This window comes from Strix aluco, chromosome Z (genome assembly GCF_031877795.1).
Source record: "Strix aluco isolate bStrAlu1 chromosome Z, bStrAlu1.hap1, whole genome shotgun sequence".
In the NCBI taxonomy this organism is placed as follows: Eukaryota; Metazoa; Chordata; class Aves; order Strigiformes; family Strigidae; genus Strix; species Strix aluco.
The window spans coordinates 96,776,377-96,796,612 of NC_133971.1; the positions used below are offsets into that span (position 1 = coordinate 96,776,377).

Sequence of the window (20,236 nt, forward strand, 5' to 3'; positions counted from 1 at the left end):
TAAAAAGTTATTGTTTCTTTATTCTTAGAGCAGATAAAATGTTTCAACTTTTTTCTTTAACTGCACCGAAAACTACAGTGCAGATTTTTGTTTGATAGTACTGATGTGTTTGCTAAAAGCTGCTGCATCTGTACAGCACATTTGAGAACACGCTCCACAGAAGATGCACATTTGTACGAAGAAGTCATTAGTAGTAGTTTGTAGTAGCCTTTTAAGAGAGAGCAAGAATAGTCTGTTGTGTTGCCTGTATTGGTGCATGATGGAAACGAGCTAGTAGCGGAGTAGTTGAAAACTGTAACTGCAGTATACAAGACTACATGGAGTCTTGGGCAGCAATCTTTTTTTTTTTTCCTTAAACTCTTCAGACTTAAAAATAACGCCCTACAAAAAATCCAGGGCTTTCACCTCAGTTGCAGCAACACTTTAATGACTGTACTGCAGTGTCTCAGTGATCAGAGGACAACTTAAGCAAAGTATGCATACTAGAAGATGTGTGTTTAACACAGTTCTCTTTTTTATTTTCCTCTAAGTTTTTGTTATTTGAGTCACATATCCATTTATAAGATACCTGTAATAGAATATTAATAATAATTTTAAGCTTTCCTCCACATGCTGCACAGGAGGTGTCTTTTCCTGGGATAACAACTAACCAATGGGGTCTGGTTGGTATGCGTTGCTACTACTGATGTGCATTGATTCTTAGATGATTACTCATGTACCGGGATTCCTTGTCTTGCATAAACTTGATTTTGAGGGACGAAGCACAAGGCAGAACTGGTGGCTCTGCTAGCTGGAGGGGGGAGAGCATGGTGGAAATGATGCACAGAGCAAAAACCTTCATGTCTTGCATGGAAAAGGCCTAGAATGACCTGGCTTGGCATGTAAGACAAGTTATTCTGTGGGCTTTGAGGAGTTTGCTGCTGACTGCCACTATTTTTGTCATTTTTCTAAAAGCTAAGATTGCATAAACAACTCCAGAAATTATTTAGGACAGAGACCAAAAAGTTCTGCCTGTTGTCCTATTTAAATTGCAGAATTTCTATAGTGATGCCCACCTGAGAAAACATTGATTCTCTTTTGGAACACAAGGTCAGATTATTTCTTAGCATGACTTTTTCTAATGGTGTGTTACCTGATGCTCTGTCTGTGCAGAACTGGCTGATCTGACATTTGGGCATTTATGTCAGAGCCAAAACTTGCATGACATGAAGACTAATTATGGCAGTAAAGTTTAGCAGAGTTCTGATAGCAGTTTTCTTTTTTTGTTCCCTGGGAAATAGACATGCTTATGCATTTGAGTGAGCTTTTATATTCTTGCACCTTCACAATTTTTTTCTGTAATTGTTGACACGAATTTAGAAAGTAAAGTACTCAGAGGCTTTAATGAGATTCTCACCAGCACCATATGAAAGCTCTTAGAAAGCATATTTTTGCAGTTGTATTTTCTGAAAGGTAAGCAGAGCATTCTTTCAGTAGTGTTTGGCAATAACTACTTCAGTTTAAATGGTGTTCTTTCTGGATAGTGGCTATTAATGGCTTAAAGCATGTAAAAGATGCTGTCAGTACACAAATAGATAATGATTTGTTGCATTTTTACTGGGCGTAGCTCCAAATAGAAGAGGCAGAGTGGCTACTTCTGTTTAGTCCTTGTTACACACATCCGTGATGCTTAATACGACATTGTGTAATTCTTGCTCGCTGCCAGGAAAGTGGCATTCAGATACTGTTCCTTAAGAGCAAAAAACTGATGATGATGGTCTCCTCTAATATCTTAGTTCATGTTGTTCTAAATGTGGGGTGCCGTTAACACTGTATTCCACAAAGGGTAAAAGCATAGACCCATATGTTTTAAAGGCTAAAAGTAGTTAGGCTGTTTTCTTTTTAAAAAAAAGAGAGAGAGAGAGAAGGCAAGAGAGAGAGGCAGATATCACTTAAATGCTGACGTCTGTGAGGAACTTGAGCCTACTTAAAATTGTTGTGTCAAAGTGTCTAATGAGGCTCTCCAAACATGTTTACTCTGCTTACGCTGGGAAGGCAGAGATTTATTTCTGATCTTTAGCTCAACCTATTAACTGTTGCAGGTACACATCAAATAAGCATAGCACAGTCAACTGCCAAAGATATAAAAGAAATGTAGTGGGCATTTCTGAGATTTCTATTCATTGAGGAAATACTCTGATAAACTGTGCTTTACATTAGAGGCTTGTTTCCTTTAGTCCAGTTACTTATCTAACATACACTCAGATATATATAGATAGATGTATATATATAAAATCTCAAATATAGCCTTGATTTAGGTCCAGATCCAAACTCTGGAAATCAAATTTACGAATTTCCTTTTAACTTAGGTCCTGACATGGAGTCATGCACTTGGCATTTAATTTTTATCTCTCTTGAAACTACCTGGTCTCAGGTAACCATTGGCATCTTATAAATACCCAAATAGTACCTTTACTTGTTTAGGTTTTTAATCATACCCTTTAAATTCGGTGCCCTTTAGAGATCTAACTTCTAATTTAATAAAGTTGTTGCCATTTTCCAAGACTCTGGCAGATGAATTACCATCAGGCTCTGTTTAAGTGAAACCTTGCATCCTGGAGTTTACCTTGTATGCACTTGCTGGCTGCTTATCTAGACTGTGCGTGTTTCCCATAAAAAGAAATTAAGCACTGTTGATTGAATGGAGCAGTTTGCAAGGTCTTGGCATAGTTGTTAATGACTTGAGAGCTTACAAGTAAAATAGAAGGCTTGATTTGAAGGGCTATAGTTACATCTTGGTATTCCTTTACAAAAAGTGCAGGGCTGTGCGAGGGAAGTATTTTCATTTGTTGTAGCTATCTGTACTGAAAAGGTAAAAACATCTAGCATACCTACCTACACAAGCTGATTTCAGTGTAGAGCATTTTAGTATGTTAGGGTAAGGCTTACTTTGTCTTTTCTGAAAATTCAAGTTTTGTAGTGACACAAATTTCACAGCTACTTTTTAGTAAGAATATGACAGAAGAACATATCTCCAGTTGGCATAAATTGTCATATTTCTGTTCACTTTTATTCAGCTGCAGCGCTATAGAGACTAATTGAAGATGTGACCCATAGACTACTTTGTATAGATAAATAAAAATTATTTTTAAAAGATGGAACTTGCCATAGATAAGGAAAACCAGTGCTGGGAACAGACAATAGGAAAACTCCATTTAATCATACAAACTTCTGGTAACTGCATTTTATGGCAGTGGAGGTTATTAATGCCAAGATCATCCACTCTTACTGCAAATTGGTATGACTCCAGTATTTGATGTTTTTTATTCATATAAGTAAAATCTAAGCCCTAGGTTGCAGTTCATTTTTCAGGATTAAGAAAAGCTTTTTTTAATTCCATTATATGTGTTCTTTATACAAAACTATTGCGTGCTTTATTGAAGATTTTAAATCTTAAAATAATGTAGACACTTGTGTCTACACATGAGGGAGATGATTGTAGGATAATCTTTTGTGTCTAGGTAAGCATGCAAAGAATTTGTTTGCGTAGTAGACCCACAAGAGATGTGAGCCTGTAACTGTAAAGAGATGTAGATGCAATCAACTACAAAGGATTTGTTGGTACTTTGGTAATGGGAATGTGCTCTGGTGTCGTACCAAACATGATCACGGAATAATCTTTTTTTTTTTTTCCCCCTCTGTTAAAATATTTATTATCCTTCCCTACAAAAATGACAACATCAAATGGAGAAACTGACTGTACAGAAGAAACAGCAAAACTAAAAGCTTGCAAAATGCTCTCATAGTGCAAGCAAGGTTTTTCTCTATTTTTTTCTTTAGTTAAAGTACTTTTAAAATTGCCAATGATTAATGATAAGTAAAAAAAAAAAACAAAAATTGAAGGAGAATAATTTCAAGGATGACAGAATCTCATTTAAAAAAAAAATCCATCCAAACTGTTCAGCGTTATTTTTTTCTATCTCTAAAATCTGCAGTGACTCACTGCTACTCAAAGCTTTGTAATTGCACATGTGGAGAAGATGTTTTACAGCTGGCACATTTCCTTGCTCGTGTCTGTGAGTGTTATATCATACATAACAGATTATTTCTGTTAGAGGTCTTAACTCAAAGCATTTTAAGAGTATTTAACTTTGTGTGTTTGATGCAAATATCTAATTGATTCTATTGCATGGGTGATTTTTTTATTGTTGTGCCTGTGTGGTGGGAAGTTGACGTTAATGTGGTTCCCCCTAGCTACCCTTCCTTCCTGTATTAACAGAGGCATATTGATATTAAAAAACCTGCTTGGAGTAGCTTGAATGATCTTAATCTCCCACAGACATGTAGAGTGGACATAGCACATGAGGGTTTTGACCATGCTAAAATTTGTAGAAATGTTCCACTGTGCTCTTGAACTGTGTTTTCAGTCACATGTGTTTTGAACTCTCAGGTTTGTTGTACTACGCTGGCCATGGCTACGAAAACTATGGAAACAGTTTCATGGTTCCTATTGATGCTCCAAATCCCTACCGGTCTGCAAACTGTCTGTGTGTGCAGAACATCCTCAAACTAATGCAGGAAAAAGAGACAGGACTTAATGTATTCCTACTGGATATGTGTCGGAAAAGGTATAATCTCATAATTCATGAACAGTGAGAACTGACATTAGATGGTAGAGGGATGTTTTTGCTTCACGATAGAGGGAGAGGGTATAATGAGTGTAGTTTTGGGAATCAACTGTGAAGTTCAGCTTATTCACTACAGCAACAGATTAAAACTGAGCCTATTTTAAAAATGAACAAATAGAACTCAACAGCCACTTTGAGAGAATAGCAAGGGATCTTGAGGAAAGCCAGACTTCATGCTGAGGAGAAATCTTTAGTCTAGGCTGAGAATTCACTGTACTTGAAAGTTTGTGGTTCTGAGAATTCACAGCCTGCACCCGAGTGCTTTTAAAGTCAGTAAGATTCATTCATAGACTTACTTTGCCTTCGGCCTTGGATGGAAATGTGAAGCTGGTGATCAGACTTTCTGTTTCCATGGGTAGATATTTGCCTCTTGATTTCAATGACCTTTTTTTTTTTTTTTTTGGTGGTTGTTTAAAAGTTATAAAACATCAGTCTTACTAGATAAAAGTGAAATTATGCATCTTAAAGAAGAAAAATTACCCTTTCCCCTTGCATCATTAACCATCTTCATCATTACGGGGGGGAAGCAGAATCCATATGATCAAAGACATGTTAATTTGACTGAAGGGCTCATTTTAGAACCCTTCAGAGGCATGGATTTTGTGGACTGCTTTTATGCTGAGGGTGTTGTATCTTTATTTAGAGCTTAAAAATCAACTGGTATATCGGATTTTTCTAAACAAAGTACTGTTTTATTTCCATGTTAAGACACTACTATGCCCGACTGAACTTGCACTTGAAATCAGCTCTTCAGTCAGCACTTCTGAAAATTGGTCTCTGAGGAATGTTTCATAATAGAAAATTGCTAGTGCTTTAGTGTTTGTAGAGCCTCTGAACTTCACTGTTAATGAAATGCCAGTGACCCAATTCAGCTTCACAATCTGCTGTCCAAATAGAAAATACGGCTACATAAGCCTCATGTTAACTATGCAGACACCATGTTTTGGAAGAAAAAACCAAAACCCATATCATTTTTGTTATAATCTAAAATGGCTAGTTATCAGAAATTATTTTTGAAGCGATTGTAGCCAGGCTCTATATTGGTTAATATAGCATCCCCTCATCTGGGTAATGCATGATACCTGACTGTGTCTTTACAGTGTCCTCATGAAGACTGTTGGTGATGCTGATTTTTGTCTTTTAGCAGTCAGGGTTCATTCCAGAATTGTACAAGAGAAAAAAGTTACTGTTTCTGAACTATTCTGTTTTGATGTTTTGAACAGCTGTAAAGTTTGTTACAGTTATTAGTCCTCAAGTTATTGTTGAACTTTTTTGTGTTTCCATTTATTGCAGAAATGAATATGATGACACAATTCTTATCTTGGATGCTCTGAAGGTTACAGCCAACATTGTTTTTGGATATGCAACGTAAGGAAATTTTTCACCTGCTGTGCCACAGAGGTTTTGAAGCCAGAAGTGACCACTGAGACTGTATAGCTAACCTTTTACAGAAAAATACTACCTGTGGTGTTAAAGGACCAGCAGTTTATATCCATATCTGTGTCCTCAAACTATCTTTTCTACTTTGCTATTTGAATCATTCCACAGTCTAATTGACTGTGGTTGTGCATATGTGATGAATCCCAGTATTTAATGTTCGCAGTCAGGTACAGGGTAACGGCAGTGAGGGGACTGCATTCAGCAAACCAGAAACTGCTGGACAGTGTTCCTGATCTCTTTCCAGTGGTTACTTGTAGGAGTGCTCTACTCATCTAAGTATTATTTTAGAGATGAAAAAAAAAAGATGAAAAAAGCAGATTTTACCCTCGGACCCATAATGTTCTGTTTCTTTGTGCTGATGGGGAAAGGAGAGTTATGTCCTGTGTTCCTAAATAATTACTGCACTGTGAGCTTGTACAGAAGGTCACGTGCTGTGGAGCAGTTGATGAACTATAACTTATGTGCTGCACTCTCTTCAGTCATGTGTCTCCTCTGGTAATGCAAGTTAAATTTCTAGAAAAAAAAATGTTAGAAATATAAATGAATGAATTATTGGAGGAGTAACATATAGATTGGCCCCTGTGTTTCTTATTCTAGGTGTAAAGAATAAAGTTACCACTGCAATTGAAACTGTTTGAAGAGGTTACTTAAGCAGAAAGCTAAATAACCTCTCTCTGTCAGTTTTCAAGTCAAGTGCAAAAGCTGTTGAAGTAGTCAAGAGCTTTAATGACACCTTCTATGAGAAATTTAAGCTCCTCATATAAACAGTTTGACATGAGCCCTGGTCTGTGGCTTGATTGTAAGTGAAATCTTGCCGGGATGAGTTGCTTGCAAACGAACATGAAGAGCAGCTTGGCTTTAGACACAACCTGGTTTTCAAATTGTAGGGTTTCTTTCCCCCATACCAGCATAACTTTACTCCTTTTGTCCTCATGTGGATCTTAATCATGCAGATGTTTCAGTGTTTTTTCCTTGTCTGATATTGGTGATCTCATAGGTGCCAAGGAGCAGAAGCTTTTGAGATTCAGCAGTCGGGATTGGCCAATGGAATCTTCATGAAGTTCTTGAAGGACCGTTTGTTAGAAGACAAGAAGATTACTGTTCTGCTTGATGAGGTTGCAGAAGGTGAACTCCAGCTTACTGCACTAGCAGTCTTCTCAGCCTGCATTGCTAAAAACTTCTTTGCTTGAACATTGTTCTTATGGTGAATGTGTTACACAACTTTAAGCTCTTTCTTGTTGCATTTTGTTAAAATAGCAGCTTTCATCAAGAGGCAGGTGCTACTGGGCAGCACATTAACAAAGGACATGATATTCTAAAGGAATTTGAGCTTCTTTAATAATGATCAATTTAATACTTTCCTTTTTAGTGAACCTTATTCATTCTGTGTGTTTCTGCATGGAGCTTTGAGTTGTCGATCCACAAAAATTACTCTTGTGTCAGCTGCTAGTGGTAGTCCAGTCATTCCCACGTCCATTTAAACAATTAACTGAGTCCTACCTACCTCAGAGTGCTATAGTGATGATAATTATTTGCTCTCTATCAAAGGGTGTAAGTGCCTTATAAAGGGCAATCCACTGTTGCAATATGCCTGATTTAGTAATTGTCTTTTATAATTCATGGGAGAAGTGCTAAAGTGAAAATTGTTGAGGGAAAATGTATTGCTTCTGTGCAAGCGTTTGCTCAAAATACAGAATAGATACAGCCATTAACAAAGAGCTGTCTGTGTAAGACTGTTATTGATAGGTAAAATAAGTAATCAGCCAAGTTCTGCTGTGGTTTCCAGTGTACTTGGTGCAACTACAGGTCTCAGAATTTTGCCCAGTCTGTTTTTTGACAGGGATCCAAAAAGCAGAAAAAAAATCCAAGAGGATCCTAAATGCACAGTAAAGTTCTGCTGCCAACAAGATTCTCTGCAGGCCTCTGGCGTGCTGTTTTAGCCTTAAGTGAATGAATAGCTGAGCAATGAATACTTCTAAAACTACAAGTTTTTATGGGTATGCTGACACTGACATAACCATGGCAACCGCACAGCATTGCAGTGATGTACTTAATTTAGTTAGAATTTCAGCAGCATTGATTTTGAAAGAAACTCTATGCATCTTATTTTTAGATATGGGCAAGTGTCACCTTACCAAAGGCAAGCAAGCTCTGGAGATCCGCAGCAGTTTGTCTGAGAAAAGGGCATTAACTGATCCCGTTCAACAAACCGTATCTTCTGCAGAGTCTCTGGCACGGAACCTGCAGTGGGCCAAAGCTCACGGTACAGTACAGACTACTTTTAGATGATCCTACCGGCGCGATGGCAAAAATCAGAGGATGTACTTCCTTAATAATATCTAGTCTGTGAGTTGTGATATTGAATGGAAATGGAAGAAATTCAAATTCATGTCTGCGTTTTCATTAGTATGTTCAGATCTTGGAAATTTTAGTGTTGGAGTTTACGTGAGATTGTAATGAACAAGGTGATGTGCAGAACTCAGGATGAGTAAGTATGTTTAAGACCACTCAGACACTGTAGGGGGAGGCTTATATGATGTCTGTCTTCTGCGAAAATCTCCCAGTAGTCTGTGTCTAACAATGACACTTCTAAGACATCATTAATGTCAGTCTAAAGTCATCACCTGAGGTGGCCAGGTGAACTGTATGGTAGAAGCGCATGATGAAAAGGAGTTTTCAATGTATGCAGCTGAGAAAACTAAAATAAGGGTGAGGTCACTGCCAGGCTTTCTAGACTTATTTTAAGAAGGGCAGTGGTGTTTAAGACCTTTTTATCTTTTTCACCTAAACGTGTTGGAGTACATCTTAAAATTTCTTTGTCAGATTGGGCAGAGAGTCAGGGGTGGCATTTTTAAGACAACTAGTCATGTAGGCAGACTCTTTTCACAGGTGTAGATTTTTATTTGTGGAATCAAGCCCTTAATTCTTGTTTGTTAAATGATTGAAATGCAAAACAAAAATTATAAAGACATAATGTTATTTTATGGTTTATTTGTTTTAAGCCATGCATAGAAGAGAATGTGTTTGGAATTTGGGAAGAGAATAACCTTTATATTTGTATAAAGGTATGTCTATGATAAATGTTAAATAATCCACTTCCAGTGGGAGTAGAAAAATCAATACAAAGTGTACAGGCACAGATTGATGTCACTGACCCTTGAGCACTTTCAGATATATTCCTATGGACTGAGAAAGAACCAAAATATACAGAAGAAAAAAGCTATGTGCTGGGCTTTGTGAATGTGAAAGGAAAACAATGAACCTGAAACTTGTTCTGCTGTCTCATTCAAAGGTTCTTATAATGCTACAGCTGTGTGTCTATATTGGATATAGACCATATTAAACTCACTGGTTTGATTACAGATATGTAAACAGATTCTTGGGTTAGGAAGCTATATCCTGGTTACAATAAATGTTGCCTTGCTGGTTGCACACAGTGGAACAAAACCTGTGAAGCAGAGGTTGAGTCAGCTCTCTTGTCAGTGTCTGCCAGTTACGTGTGATACTAGTAGTATTGCTGCCTGGTTAGCTTCTGACCTGGTTTGCTTCACTGTAAATCTGTACGTGATAGATAGGAGGAGGGTAGGAGGAAGAGGTCTGTACCTTTTAAAACTTCCGGATTTAAAAACAAGATTTAAAAAAAATAGAAAATACATATGCTAAGTTTTATTTGGAATGTAATGATGTATTATTTATTTGCAGAGCTTCCAGAAAGTATGTATCTTGAATTCAAATGTGGTGTTCAGATTCAGTTGGGGTTTGCAGCTGAGTTTTCCAACGTCATGATAATCTACACGCGAATAGTAAAGAAGCCACCTGAAATAGTAGTTTGCAGAGCCTACGTTACAGACTTCGCACTCGTAAGTGCTTCCTGTTGGTGTCTTGGTGATTCCCCTCCACTGAAGTTGAAAATTGTCTGTTCTGTCCATGTCAGACTGCATCTTTTGTAATAAAATGGCTCTAATCTGTTGAAATCAGGTGCTCAATTTTTTTTAATGCATTTTTTTAATATGTATTAAAAACCATTAAAATTAATCTCAGGTCATCTTTTTCAAAGTCTCCTTTGTTTTTCATTGTCTAATATCAAGTATTTGTTATATTTAATTAAAGAAGTTAAATGTCAGTAGGTCCTATGTGAGCTGAGGACACCTCAGCTCATACAGGACATCCACCTTGCAGGACAAGGTTTCTTTAGGCTTTAGTTGTACAGTTCTTTGCACCTGGGTGATCCTGTCCAGTTTCATTGATGTTACTTGGCTGATCACAGTAAAGTGAAGGATAAGAGTAAAACAGAAAGCCCCTTGGGGCAAAAAAACTTCTTTTTTGATGTCTATGAAAGAGGACATGGGGCAGAAAACCTTTGTAGACAGAACAAACAGGACACTTCTGATGCTTCATGAATAAAATATTTGCGTTAATGTGCATAATAAATAGATGTATTTTTAGCCCACAGAATTAGTGTTATAGTGCTGTACTTCATAGTAGAAGTTAGGTTAAAAAAAAGCAACCCTGAAGCAAGCAGAGCAAGTTTGACAGGAACTGTCAGCAAAAGAGGGTAACCTGTTCAAATGTAACCCCTTCTGCCTGTGATTAACAGTGGTTTCAGCAGCTTTTGCAAGTAGTCCAAGGTTGGTGTTTTCTTTCCTTTTAAGAAGAAAATGCTAACTTTATAAAAAGAAATACTGCTAACTATTTTATGATCTACAAATTCTGTACCTTCGATTAAGTTCTCATTTCTTTCTTGCAACAGGACCTGGATGTGGATCCTAAAGAGGCCAATAAAGGAACTCCTGAGGAAACCGGAAGCTATTTAGTATCAAAGGACCTTCCCAAACACTGCCTCTACACCAGGCTCAGCTCACTGCAAAAACTAAGGGTTAATATATATTATTCCTCACAAGTTTGTTCGGATAATTTAAATTAATCAGGTTGCTTTGCAGTTCTGTTGAGGTAGCTGTGTATTGTCTGCATAATAAGTAACACGTTCTTTGGAGGGAAAAAATGGCTAATAGCACAATTTAGTGACTTTAGGTTTTTAGCTGAAAAATAAAAGCCAGGAAATCAATGCATATGCAATCCTGATACCGTCATGCAAGGCACTTTGTATTTTCTAAGCCACTACTGAACTTTAACAAGATGATTATTTTTGTGAAGGTCATTTATTGCATGCTGTGGTGATGTTCCTATGCTCTAGTACAAGAAGAATTGACCTGAAGCACAGCTGCATGTTGCAAAGTCATTAGCAGGAGATGAAAATGTGGTGTATCATCTCCTTCCATTCCGACCTGTGCTCTCAGGCATGCAGTTTTTGAAAGGTTCTCACGTCACCATACTGTGGCTCTGTTCAGTCCATCTCAGTCTTTGTGTCATGAACATCTGTGCTGGACATCACTTGGTGTCTCTTCTTCAGTGCTTTGTCAGCTGGTGTCATACAAGTGCTTCTAGAAGTAAAGACTGTTAGGTGAGCAAGTGTTAACCAAAGAGGTCCTCAGTAACCAAGTCTTGCCTGATATATGTCTTTAGCTCCTGAAAAGGTTAGTCTCCTTCTCCAGTAGACTGTGCCTTTTTGTTTCATGTATTGTTTATTTGGGGAGGAAGTGTAACTTTTCTTCTTCTTCCCCCCTCTCTTTTGCAGGAACACTTAATCTTCACTGTTTGCTTGCACTATGAGTATCCAGGAATAGAAGATACAATGGATGAAAGGAAGGAAGTCAATGTTGGGAAGCCCCTTATTGCCAAATTAGGCCTTCATCATGGATTCAAAAATAACAGCTGTCTCCAGACTTGTTGCATGACTGATAATCCTTTTCATAATCAAATAGAATCAAGTCCCGTGGCAAATAAATACTACGTCCCTAGTCATTGCCCACCAAATTCCTGTCCGGATGTTTACCATCCAAACCACGTTTGCTCAAACAGGATCAGACAACCAGAGGCGTGTTCCTGCAATGGGACTTCAAGAATATTAGCTTCACGACATGAAGTACGGAATTACTCATTCCCAGTGGAAAAGAGTAATATACCAGTGGAGACCACTGATGATACTGTTGAACTGGAATTCCTTCTCTCGGACCACCTCAGATTCTCTGAGCAGCAGTAGCTGTGATTTATTCAGAACAGAGCAGAGTACCATCTCTGGTAGAGGGGACCTCCCACACTGCTTTTCCATCTTCAGGAGTTTGGAGCCTTCAGGACAAAGGGATTGGAGAGTCTAGAGGTGGTATGGGGTATGAGGTTATGATGAAAATTTTTCAGATCCAAAGAGGTGAAACTGAACTGATAGATTTAGGAATGAAAAAGGCATGATTTTTTTTTTTCTCCTACCGTTTGACATTTGATACAGGGAAAAACCTAAAATCCTCAGAGTTTCTTATTCCATTCTCTGGCAGTCAAGCAGCCAACGAACAGAGGCAATGCTGTGTTTCTGGGAGGAAGCTGCCAGTCTCTGTTAGGGGATGAATGCATAAAAACCTGGCTCTGGTGTCGAAGTTTCTCTTGAGACAGCAAAGTCTTTGATCTTCCCAGCTGCTTCTCCAGCACCTACTGGAGTTATAAGATCTACTGTAAATGTATTTTTCATAAATCTTCTGTTTTCAGAGAGGAATTGTTCATCCTTCACAAAACCAAGATAAACATATATAGCTGTCAGAGGAAAAAATGTTGACAGAATTAAGCAGAAAAATGAATTTCCATGTCCTCTATGATTTAACATGATATTTAAAAATCTGTTAGCCCCAAAGTGATGAATACACCTTTCTGTCTTCCGTCTTTCAATTTCAGTTATTCAATATCCAGGGATTTCTTTTTACATACTGCATTAAAATGAGGTTTTGTGTGTTTATATACATTGTAACAGCCTCCTATAAGATGACACATAACCTAAACGAACTGAGTAAAGAGGGAGCTTTTACAGAAGTGAAGATACTGTGTTGGTATTCCAGTGTTAAGAATATGTCTCCTTCAAGCTTCAGTTTCTTTCCTTCCCCACGTATGTATTGGGCTCAGTTACTAACATTCCAGTCCCTTGGATGTAGCTAACAGCCAGTTTTGACCACATTCTCCTCTCATGATCAGATGTCTAGTGTCTGGCAGCAACTGACAGGTGGATGAAGAGCTGTGCAAGGAAAACAAAACCTGAACTGAGCTAGTAAACTTAATATTATTGCTTTTATTATTCTTTATTGGTTTTTTTAAGAGAGCTGCAAATCATCAGAGGGAGCAGAGTCACAGATTCATACTGTGGTGGACTGTTCCTAAGGAAATCTTTCTCTGCTGTAACACACTTAAGATTTTTGCTGATCTGATTCTGGAAAGATGGTCTCTTCGTGTTCTGGAAGAACACTAAATGGAAACATGAGGAAAAAGTGCCTGTTCATAGCAAGCAAAGTATTGTATAGGTAGTCACGCAGTAAGACCTGCAGAAGACTAAAAATGAATGGGCAAGATGAGTGAAAATTTTGGGGTTCTTCAGGCTGAAGTACAAGGATGGTGCTCCTGGACACCAGCCGTTGCTTTTCTGTGGTGATTTTAAAAAACAAAACAAACCCTACTCAGTTGTTTTCCAGGCTGAATATTCATTCACATAAAAATTCTAAAAGTCTACCCTAAAACTCTGAAAATCCAAGATAAAGCTTCCAGCATCCACAAGCTTATAAAAGATAAAGCAACTTTAAACGCAGCCTGCCAAAGGTGAGGGACACTTGCTTCACATCACGCCCTGGCACTTGCTATCTAGCCCGACGCCTGTGTGTTTGGTCTGGGGCTCAGCCGTGGAGCTCACCTCTCGGCAGACGAGATGCCAGAAGCAAGGTAGTGCTCCAAGCCCTTCAGCCTCCGAACCCCAGAACCTCACGGATGGAGAGAGGCACAGGCACCTTCAGAAGACACGTTGATCCTCTGCTGAAAGGCAAATGAGCTATGTTCAGCTGGTGCTTCATTGCTTCGTTGGACAAAGGGAACGGATAGACCTAGCTTGGGCTAGCTGCCAGGATTTTTACATGATGCGGAATGTATTGGTCTGTGGTTTTGCTCACCAAACTGTTTGGCATATTCAGGTTGAATAGTTTGGTCAAAAAAGACACATTAGGTTTTTTTAATGTTTGGGTTTGTTTCAAAATACTGAAGAATCTGTGACTTGCCAGTGTGTATCTGCAGGCGAGTGTGAGAACACTGATGTTTTATTAGCTCTTTAACAGTATTGCTGCTTTGAAAGCATGAAAGTATTGGGGTGTGAGGTAATTAAAATTCAAAGGAGTTTTCAGATATGGGTAGTAGCCTCTCCTGCCCTGGCAATACTGATAATCAGTATTACTTTAATAAAGATCCCCATCATGAAATAGTGTTTTACTTTAAAGAAATTACCGTAGCGCTTTTAATTGAGGAGGTAGCAAAAAATAAAATAACTGAATCTCACTGATGTGGTGGACTAACCGGTTTAAATCTTCATTGAGAATGCTGCCTTCTGGTGGGGTCTGGTAGTCTTACAACATGTCGGCTGGACGCTGAGGGAGGTGCTGTACGTGGTCATAACAAGTTTCAGATGGGAATGTTAATGCATCATTGACTAGATCTGTTGATCTTCAAATTCATCTGTGCTGAAAGGTGGATGTATGTACATGGCTATTAATGTAGTTATTTCCAGAATGACAGCCATGCTTGAAGTAATCTGCAAATGAGCTTGAGTTCTGATTTTCTCCTTTCTCCTGGAGGGTATTAAATAATGAAATATTTATTGATGAATGAGATGTACCCATGCATTAACTATCCTGTGCAATTGACTTATAAATCAAAAATTACAGCTTGAGACATGGTCTAGTACTGTAATATTTAGCTAATACTTTGTTACAGTTTCCTTAATTTGTATAAAAGCTTTTTCTGTTTCTTACTGTGTAATAAAGTGTTCTTTATTGTTCTCCACAAAACGCTGTATCTATGCATATGTGGTTGCTATATTGTTCTGCTCCTCACAGTTTAGAAAGCCCAAAACTTTATTAAAACAAAGCATATAATAAAAAAAATCCTTAACAAAAGAGAAGGGGAGATCTAAATCACGAGCTCAAGTTAAACATATATCTGCATCCTGGACCTGTACAGGTTTCTTCAAAGATTTTTTTTTTGTAAGTTTGTATGCCTTCTACCTTCTGATATCCCAGTGGTACTGCTGGCTAAACCCAAGTGGTCCTTCTCTATTGCCTCACAAAGATACCCAAACAAGTTTCAGTGGTAGGTTGTCAGTTACCCTGGGAAATGTGGATGGAGAAAGAACTCAATTATTAAACCATAGAAGTTGTCCAGAGACAGGCAGGGGCCTCACTGACTGTATTTGCTTGTCTGTTTGCAGGTGCACTCCTCCATGGCACGGGAAGGGCTGCCAGGAGCAGCAGTGCTGGTGTGAGAGTAGCTGTTTCCTGGTGTGATTTAAAACTAACCATGGGCAGCCTGCTGGTGCCTTACAGTGGAATACCGGGTCAGTGCTCCCTGAATTTTCTGCTACTAGAGAGCTCCAACACATTCATTAGTTCTCAGGTTTAGTACGTGGCCCGATGGTACGCAGATTTTGTCAGCCTAGGTAGGAACTGATGAACCTTTGAGAATCTATACCCAAGATGCTTGAAATGTAACTTTACATGGACATGGCAGAGAACATCGCAGAACTGTAGGGATTGGAGAAGGACCTGTGCCAATTGTCTGACAGAACTCTACCTCTGGCAGTAGGGTCTGTGGAGGAAAACTTTTATCATTCAAGCCCCCCTTAAAAAGGGAATGGTGATGGAGAGGCATTTTCTTACTGCATCGCTGCCTTTAGGAACTGCTTTAACTGTTTTAGTCATTGGTGTTAATGGTGAAATATTCTGGTTCTTAAGGGCAGGCTGCAAGAAGCATCCATTTCCTTTGGCCCATATCCAGTAAAGCACTTTAAAAGTTCAGCATGCATAAATTAAGCCAACACTTAAATCCCAGTGAAATCACTGGGATTAAAATATGTGACTAAACCTAGGCGTTTGTTAAAGCTCTCTTTGGCTCGTGATGCCCTTTCTAAACTGAAGCCTTGGGTTTTTTTTTTCCTGAAGTGCAATTGTTTGGGGATAATATTTATTCTTTGCTTGAAGTATCTGCTAGGCTAAGTTACTCTGCTGTTCTGCTTTATAGCTGTAGGGTTTTGTGTAACTTACGTGTTTGTTATTTGGTTTTGGATGTTGAATAGGTTTGGAAGAAGGGTTTTAAGGTAATTAAGTAAGGTCAGGCTTCTCTGGCAAAGGAAGATTTCGTATGCTTCAGAAAGGCCAATACACGTCTTCCATTTTCCCTCCCACACTGCAGTAAGGTGGGGTAATTGAAATACAAGAAGCTATTGTTAATGCAGCATTAAACTTCTGAGTGTGATCTTATTTCTAGCAAGTGACAGGAATAGAGGAGCGTGAGAGGCTTGTAAAGAAAGAGCTCTCCAAAATTGATGGTTGGTTGGCATTTTGAATTTCATGACCTTGGCATTTGACTGGGCTGGCTGTGCTCTCTTCCGATCTGGGACGTAACATGGCACCAACTGCTGCAGGCGTTGGATGAGCATCCTTGTGTGTTTCTGCACTGTGGCAAACCACCAAGGGAGATCCACCCCCTTACAAGCAGTAAGACGTTCGTGTTGTCCTGTATGAGCATCCTTCTCTGCCAGTCCTCGTTGTTTTCTGTCTTCTCCGCTTTGTACAAGTTCCATAGGGCAGACGATTTCTCTCTTGAGGTGTTTCCTGAATACCGCTCTAAAATCGTGATGCTGTCAGTAGGTTTAGGAGGAGGGATTTCACGGTTCTGTGTGAGTCTGTCCCAGTGCACTGTTAACCATTTGTCACACCCTGGGGGAACGTCAGAACAGCTGTTACATCGTGAAAGCATCAAGAGCCAGAATATCGTTTTGGAAGTCAGGTTGACCCTGAGTAAGAAGCATTAACTGGCGTCATTCTCTGATGTGATTTTTGGCGCAGCTGAGATTTGAAACCTTCTTGTGGTAGAGGTGGTGTTGCTGGATTGCACTATTTAACACCAGAGGTTATGGAAACCAGTGAACTTTGTACCTAATGTTGAGATTGTAAGAAGAGGATAGCCAGATACTCATGGGTAGAATTTTCATGCTCAGTCTAGTTCATGTAGTGCATTGACCTGTGGAGTTTTTCATGTTTTCTGTGCCCAGGATGAGACATTGTTATTTCTCTCAAAATGCAGATATTTGAACAGCAGGGGGTATTTGAATGGCACTGGCTTTTGACTTGCTCGAGCCATTTCCTCTTGCAGTTCAGTCACTGTTCATACTGGACTGGAGAAGTATCTTCCACAGAAATGGCAGGAGTGAATTTAGCTTCCATATCTACATAAAGCTCTGCAGCTACCTCCTCAGTAAAACAGCCTGTGATCTTGAGAGTCCTTACATGGTCTCTTTGGCTGCAGAAGACCATCTGCACTCTGTAAGTTTTCACTAAGAGTTTTCAAGGCTGGTTTTGCTGTCTCTGTAGTTATTACTTTTGTTCATGCATCAACCACTTTTCCTCATTCTGACAGCTAATTAATAGCTTTGGCAGCTCTCACATATGTTAGGCTTCAGGGGTATGTTTATTTGACATATATTCCTGATTACGGTAAGTGTCATTACACTTCAGTGTTACATTTCAGTATTACTCCTTGCACAGAATTTTAATTCGGGCAGAGTAAGGTCTCCTCACTTTTTGGAGCATGGCATTTTGAGGTCCAAGGTGTTTGCTGTGAATTGGAGATAGGTTTAGGCTGTCAGGTGTGGGAAGAGGGGTTGAGAATTTTGGGGGTTGGGTTGTTGTGGGTTTTTTTTTTTTAAAGTTTGATCATCCTTTCAGTTTAGTAATTGCAGTAGTCTAGGAATGGAGTAAGAACAGCTCCATATTGTGGAAATTAAGCAGTTATTTGATATCTAAGGTACCACTACTGCAATTTAGTCATACCAGGCTTATTTTAATAGCTAATAGAAAAAATGCTGTCTCCCATCCTTGTTGTTGCCACGCAGAGCAAGCACGAGGCCAGGATCTGTGGGGGTGGGTGTTACCACAGCGACCGGCCTCCGCACCTGCATCTGCAGCGGATGCAGGAGGAGGTAACTAGGACTTCCCCATCCGTTCTTTACATAGAACCATTTCAGTCATGTGCAAGCACCCTGCTTTCATTTTTCAAAGTCAATTGAAATTAGTATGAAAAGACTTTGACCTGTTATGCAAATGATTTCCCTATACATAAGATCAAACAGTTCTCAGATGTTTCCTGGGCTCTTGTATGACTTAATGTGGTGGTTAGGATTTATTTCACCTTTCTCAAGGTGGAGCAGCTCTGCTTTCTGACACCCTGTAAGAGGCTGTCTGCTGGGCATGCATGGTAGGACAAGCACAGCTTACCCTGTGGAGGTGGGCAGCCTGGAGACCAGAGCAGCCTGTCTGCCCTGCTGCGGCAGAGCTGGCACTGCTCAGGTTCATTCCCCTTGGAATGGGCTGGTTTTCAGTGCTGGGCTTATTTAAAGTGCTCCCAGGACTCTTCTCTGTTCACGTCCTGTCTTCTTCATGCCTGTCAGTTTTTTCCTTTCTTTTCCCTTCCGCTGAATGCTGGTAGTACCCATGATACCTGCCTCGCAGGACCAACTGAGGATTGGGCCAGAAATATTTAAGGACTGCTTTGAGATTGTCAGAATGTACTAAATTGGATATTTTTTTGGTCTGTAAGTCTTTCAAGGAATACAGAGTAGCTATAAAATACAGACCTGCTGATCCTCAGTTTTGTAGGTTTTGCTTTATGCCTTAGTGATACGCAGAAAACTGCTGCAGACTGTTTCAATGTTGCAGCTGCCAAGAAAACATTTTATTTGAAACACCCATTAGATCATCAGCTCTGCTTTTAGTGGAAATAATGGGTTCGTTTTAATCAGAAAATAGGAGAGTTTCATGCCAAGCCATTTACCTGTCCTGGCAGGTGGAGAACTGCTGCTGTTTGATGACATTGTAATCACAGAAGTGATTTGCTGGTGAAAGGTGGAGTGGGTTTTGCAGCACATAAATTGGAGGTAGGACTTGTTACACATTACAGTGGGAAACTCCCTGCTTATTTCTGTCATGCTGTCTTCACTGGCATAATCCTGGTTATAACACCGCAGCCCCCTCGTGTTAAAACACGCTCTCCTCTGGTGGGATATATGGAAGCAAACCATTTGCTAGCTGTGTGCAATATATTTTGTTTGGTTCTTCTTTTCTGAGGAGTGTTTCTTGTTCCTGTGAGGTCAGATGAGACAACTGTGGGCCCAACAGAAGTAGTTTATAAATGTCAGTGAAACCCACGTTAAACTATTTTGTACTGTATAAAGTATGGAAAAGACAGCAAAAACTCTGTGTTTCTGTAGCCCTTCAGAAACGGTGGCAACACGCAGCTGGCATAAAGCTGGTGACGAACTCGGACCTGCGCCAGCAGCCGCTCCTTGACATCTCTGCTCCTGCCTCTCCTCTGGAAGCTGCTCTGACCTTAGGCTGAGATCAGCAAGTCCCAGCCAGCCCCCCGTGCCCCCCCGGGCCTTTCCAGAGGCGGCTTTCGGAGTGGTGGAGAAACAGGTACTTAATACTTTCCCACTGTAAATACTGTCAGGTAATAAAGGACTTCAGAGGCACAAAAATTGCAAGTGCTAGAACTCGCCCCCTTGCTGGCAGCTAGCTTTGTCAAACACAGCGGGAGAAAAATGCCTGCAGAATTGCACGATTAACAGAGGAACATGAGTGAAATAGATACTTGTTCGAGTGCACAGAGCTAATTAAGCCATGAACTCTTTTACCTGATGAGCCAAAGTGATAAATTAAATCTCCTAGTGCCACCTAAAGCCATAAATTCTAAGGATGCTTTCTGAAGAACTCTGTTAATAAGTTTGATTTTAAAACTAAGAAATTTTTTTTCATTATAACTTAGTTACTGCATACCGTGTTTATTTAAAAATATGAAGTTTATGTGCACGTATGTATATGGGAGAGATATATATGTGGACATATATATATGATTTTCATTGTTTTAAGTGGTCCTTAACACAGTGCAATATTTTCTCTTAAAGCATGGAGAATGTAATATGAGTTGTAGAGTATCAGAAGCGT

General features: G+C 39.4%; 1 protein-coding gene across 7 annotated transcripts in view; it reads left to right on the forward strand.

Annotated features, from left to right (window-relative positions):
- The window catches only part of LOC141918318 (mucosa-associated lymphoid tissue lymphoma translocation protein 1-like), a 41,483-nt gene extending 26,455 nt beyond the window's left edge, over positions 1–15,028 (forward strand). For all 7 annotated transcript variants that reach the window (XM_074812628.1, XM_074812629.1, XM_074812630.1 and 4 more), the window contains 7 exons: positions 4,430–4,607; positions 5,961–6,035; positions 7,105–7,232; positions 8,221–8,370; positions 9,810–9,967; positions 10,858–10,983; positions 11,743–15,028. In XM_074812628.1, the coding sequence (XP_074668729.1) occupies positions 4,430–4,607; positions 5,961–6,035; positions 7,105–7,232; positions 8,221–8,370; positions 9,810–9,967; positions 10,858–10,983; positions 11,743–12,207 (1,280 nt within the window). In that variant the 3' untranslated portion in view covers positions 12,208–15,028. The remainder of the gene's footprint in view (positions 1–4,429; positions 4,608–5,960; positions 6,036–7,104; positions 7,233–8,220; positions 8,371–9,809; positions 9,968–10,857; positions 10,984–11,742) is intronic.
- Positions 15,029–20,236: the final 5,208 nt, after the last annotated feature.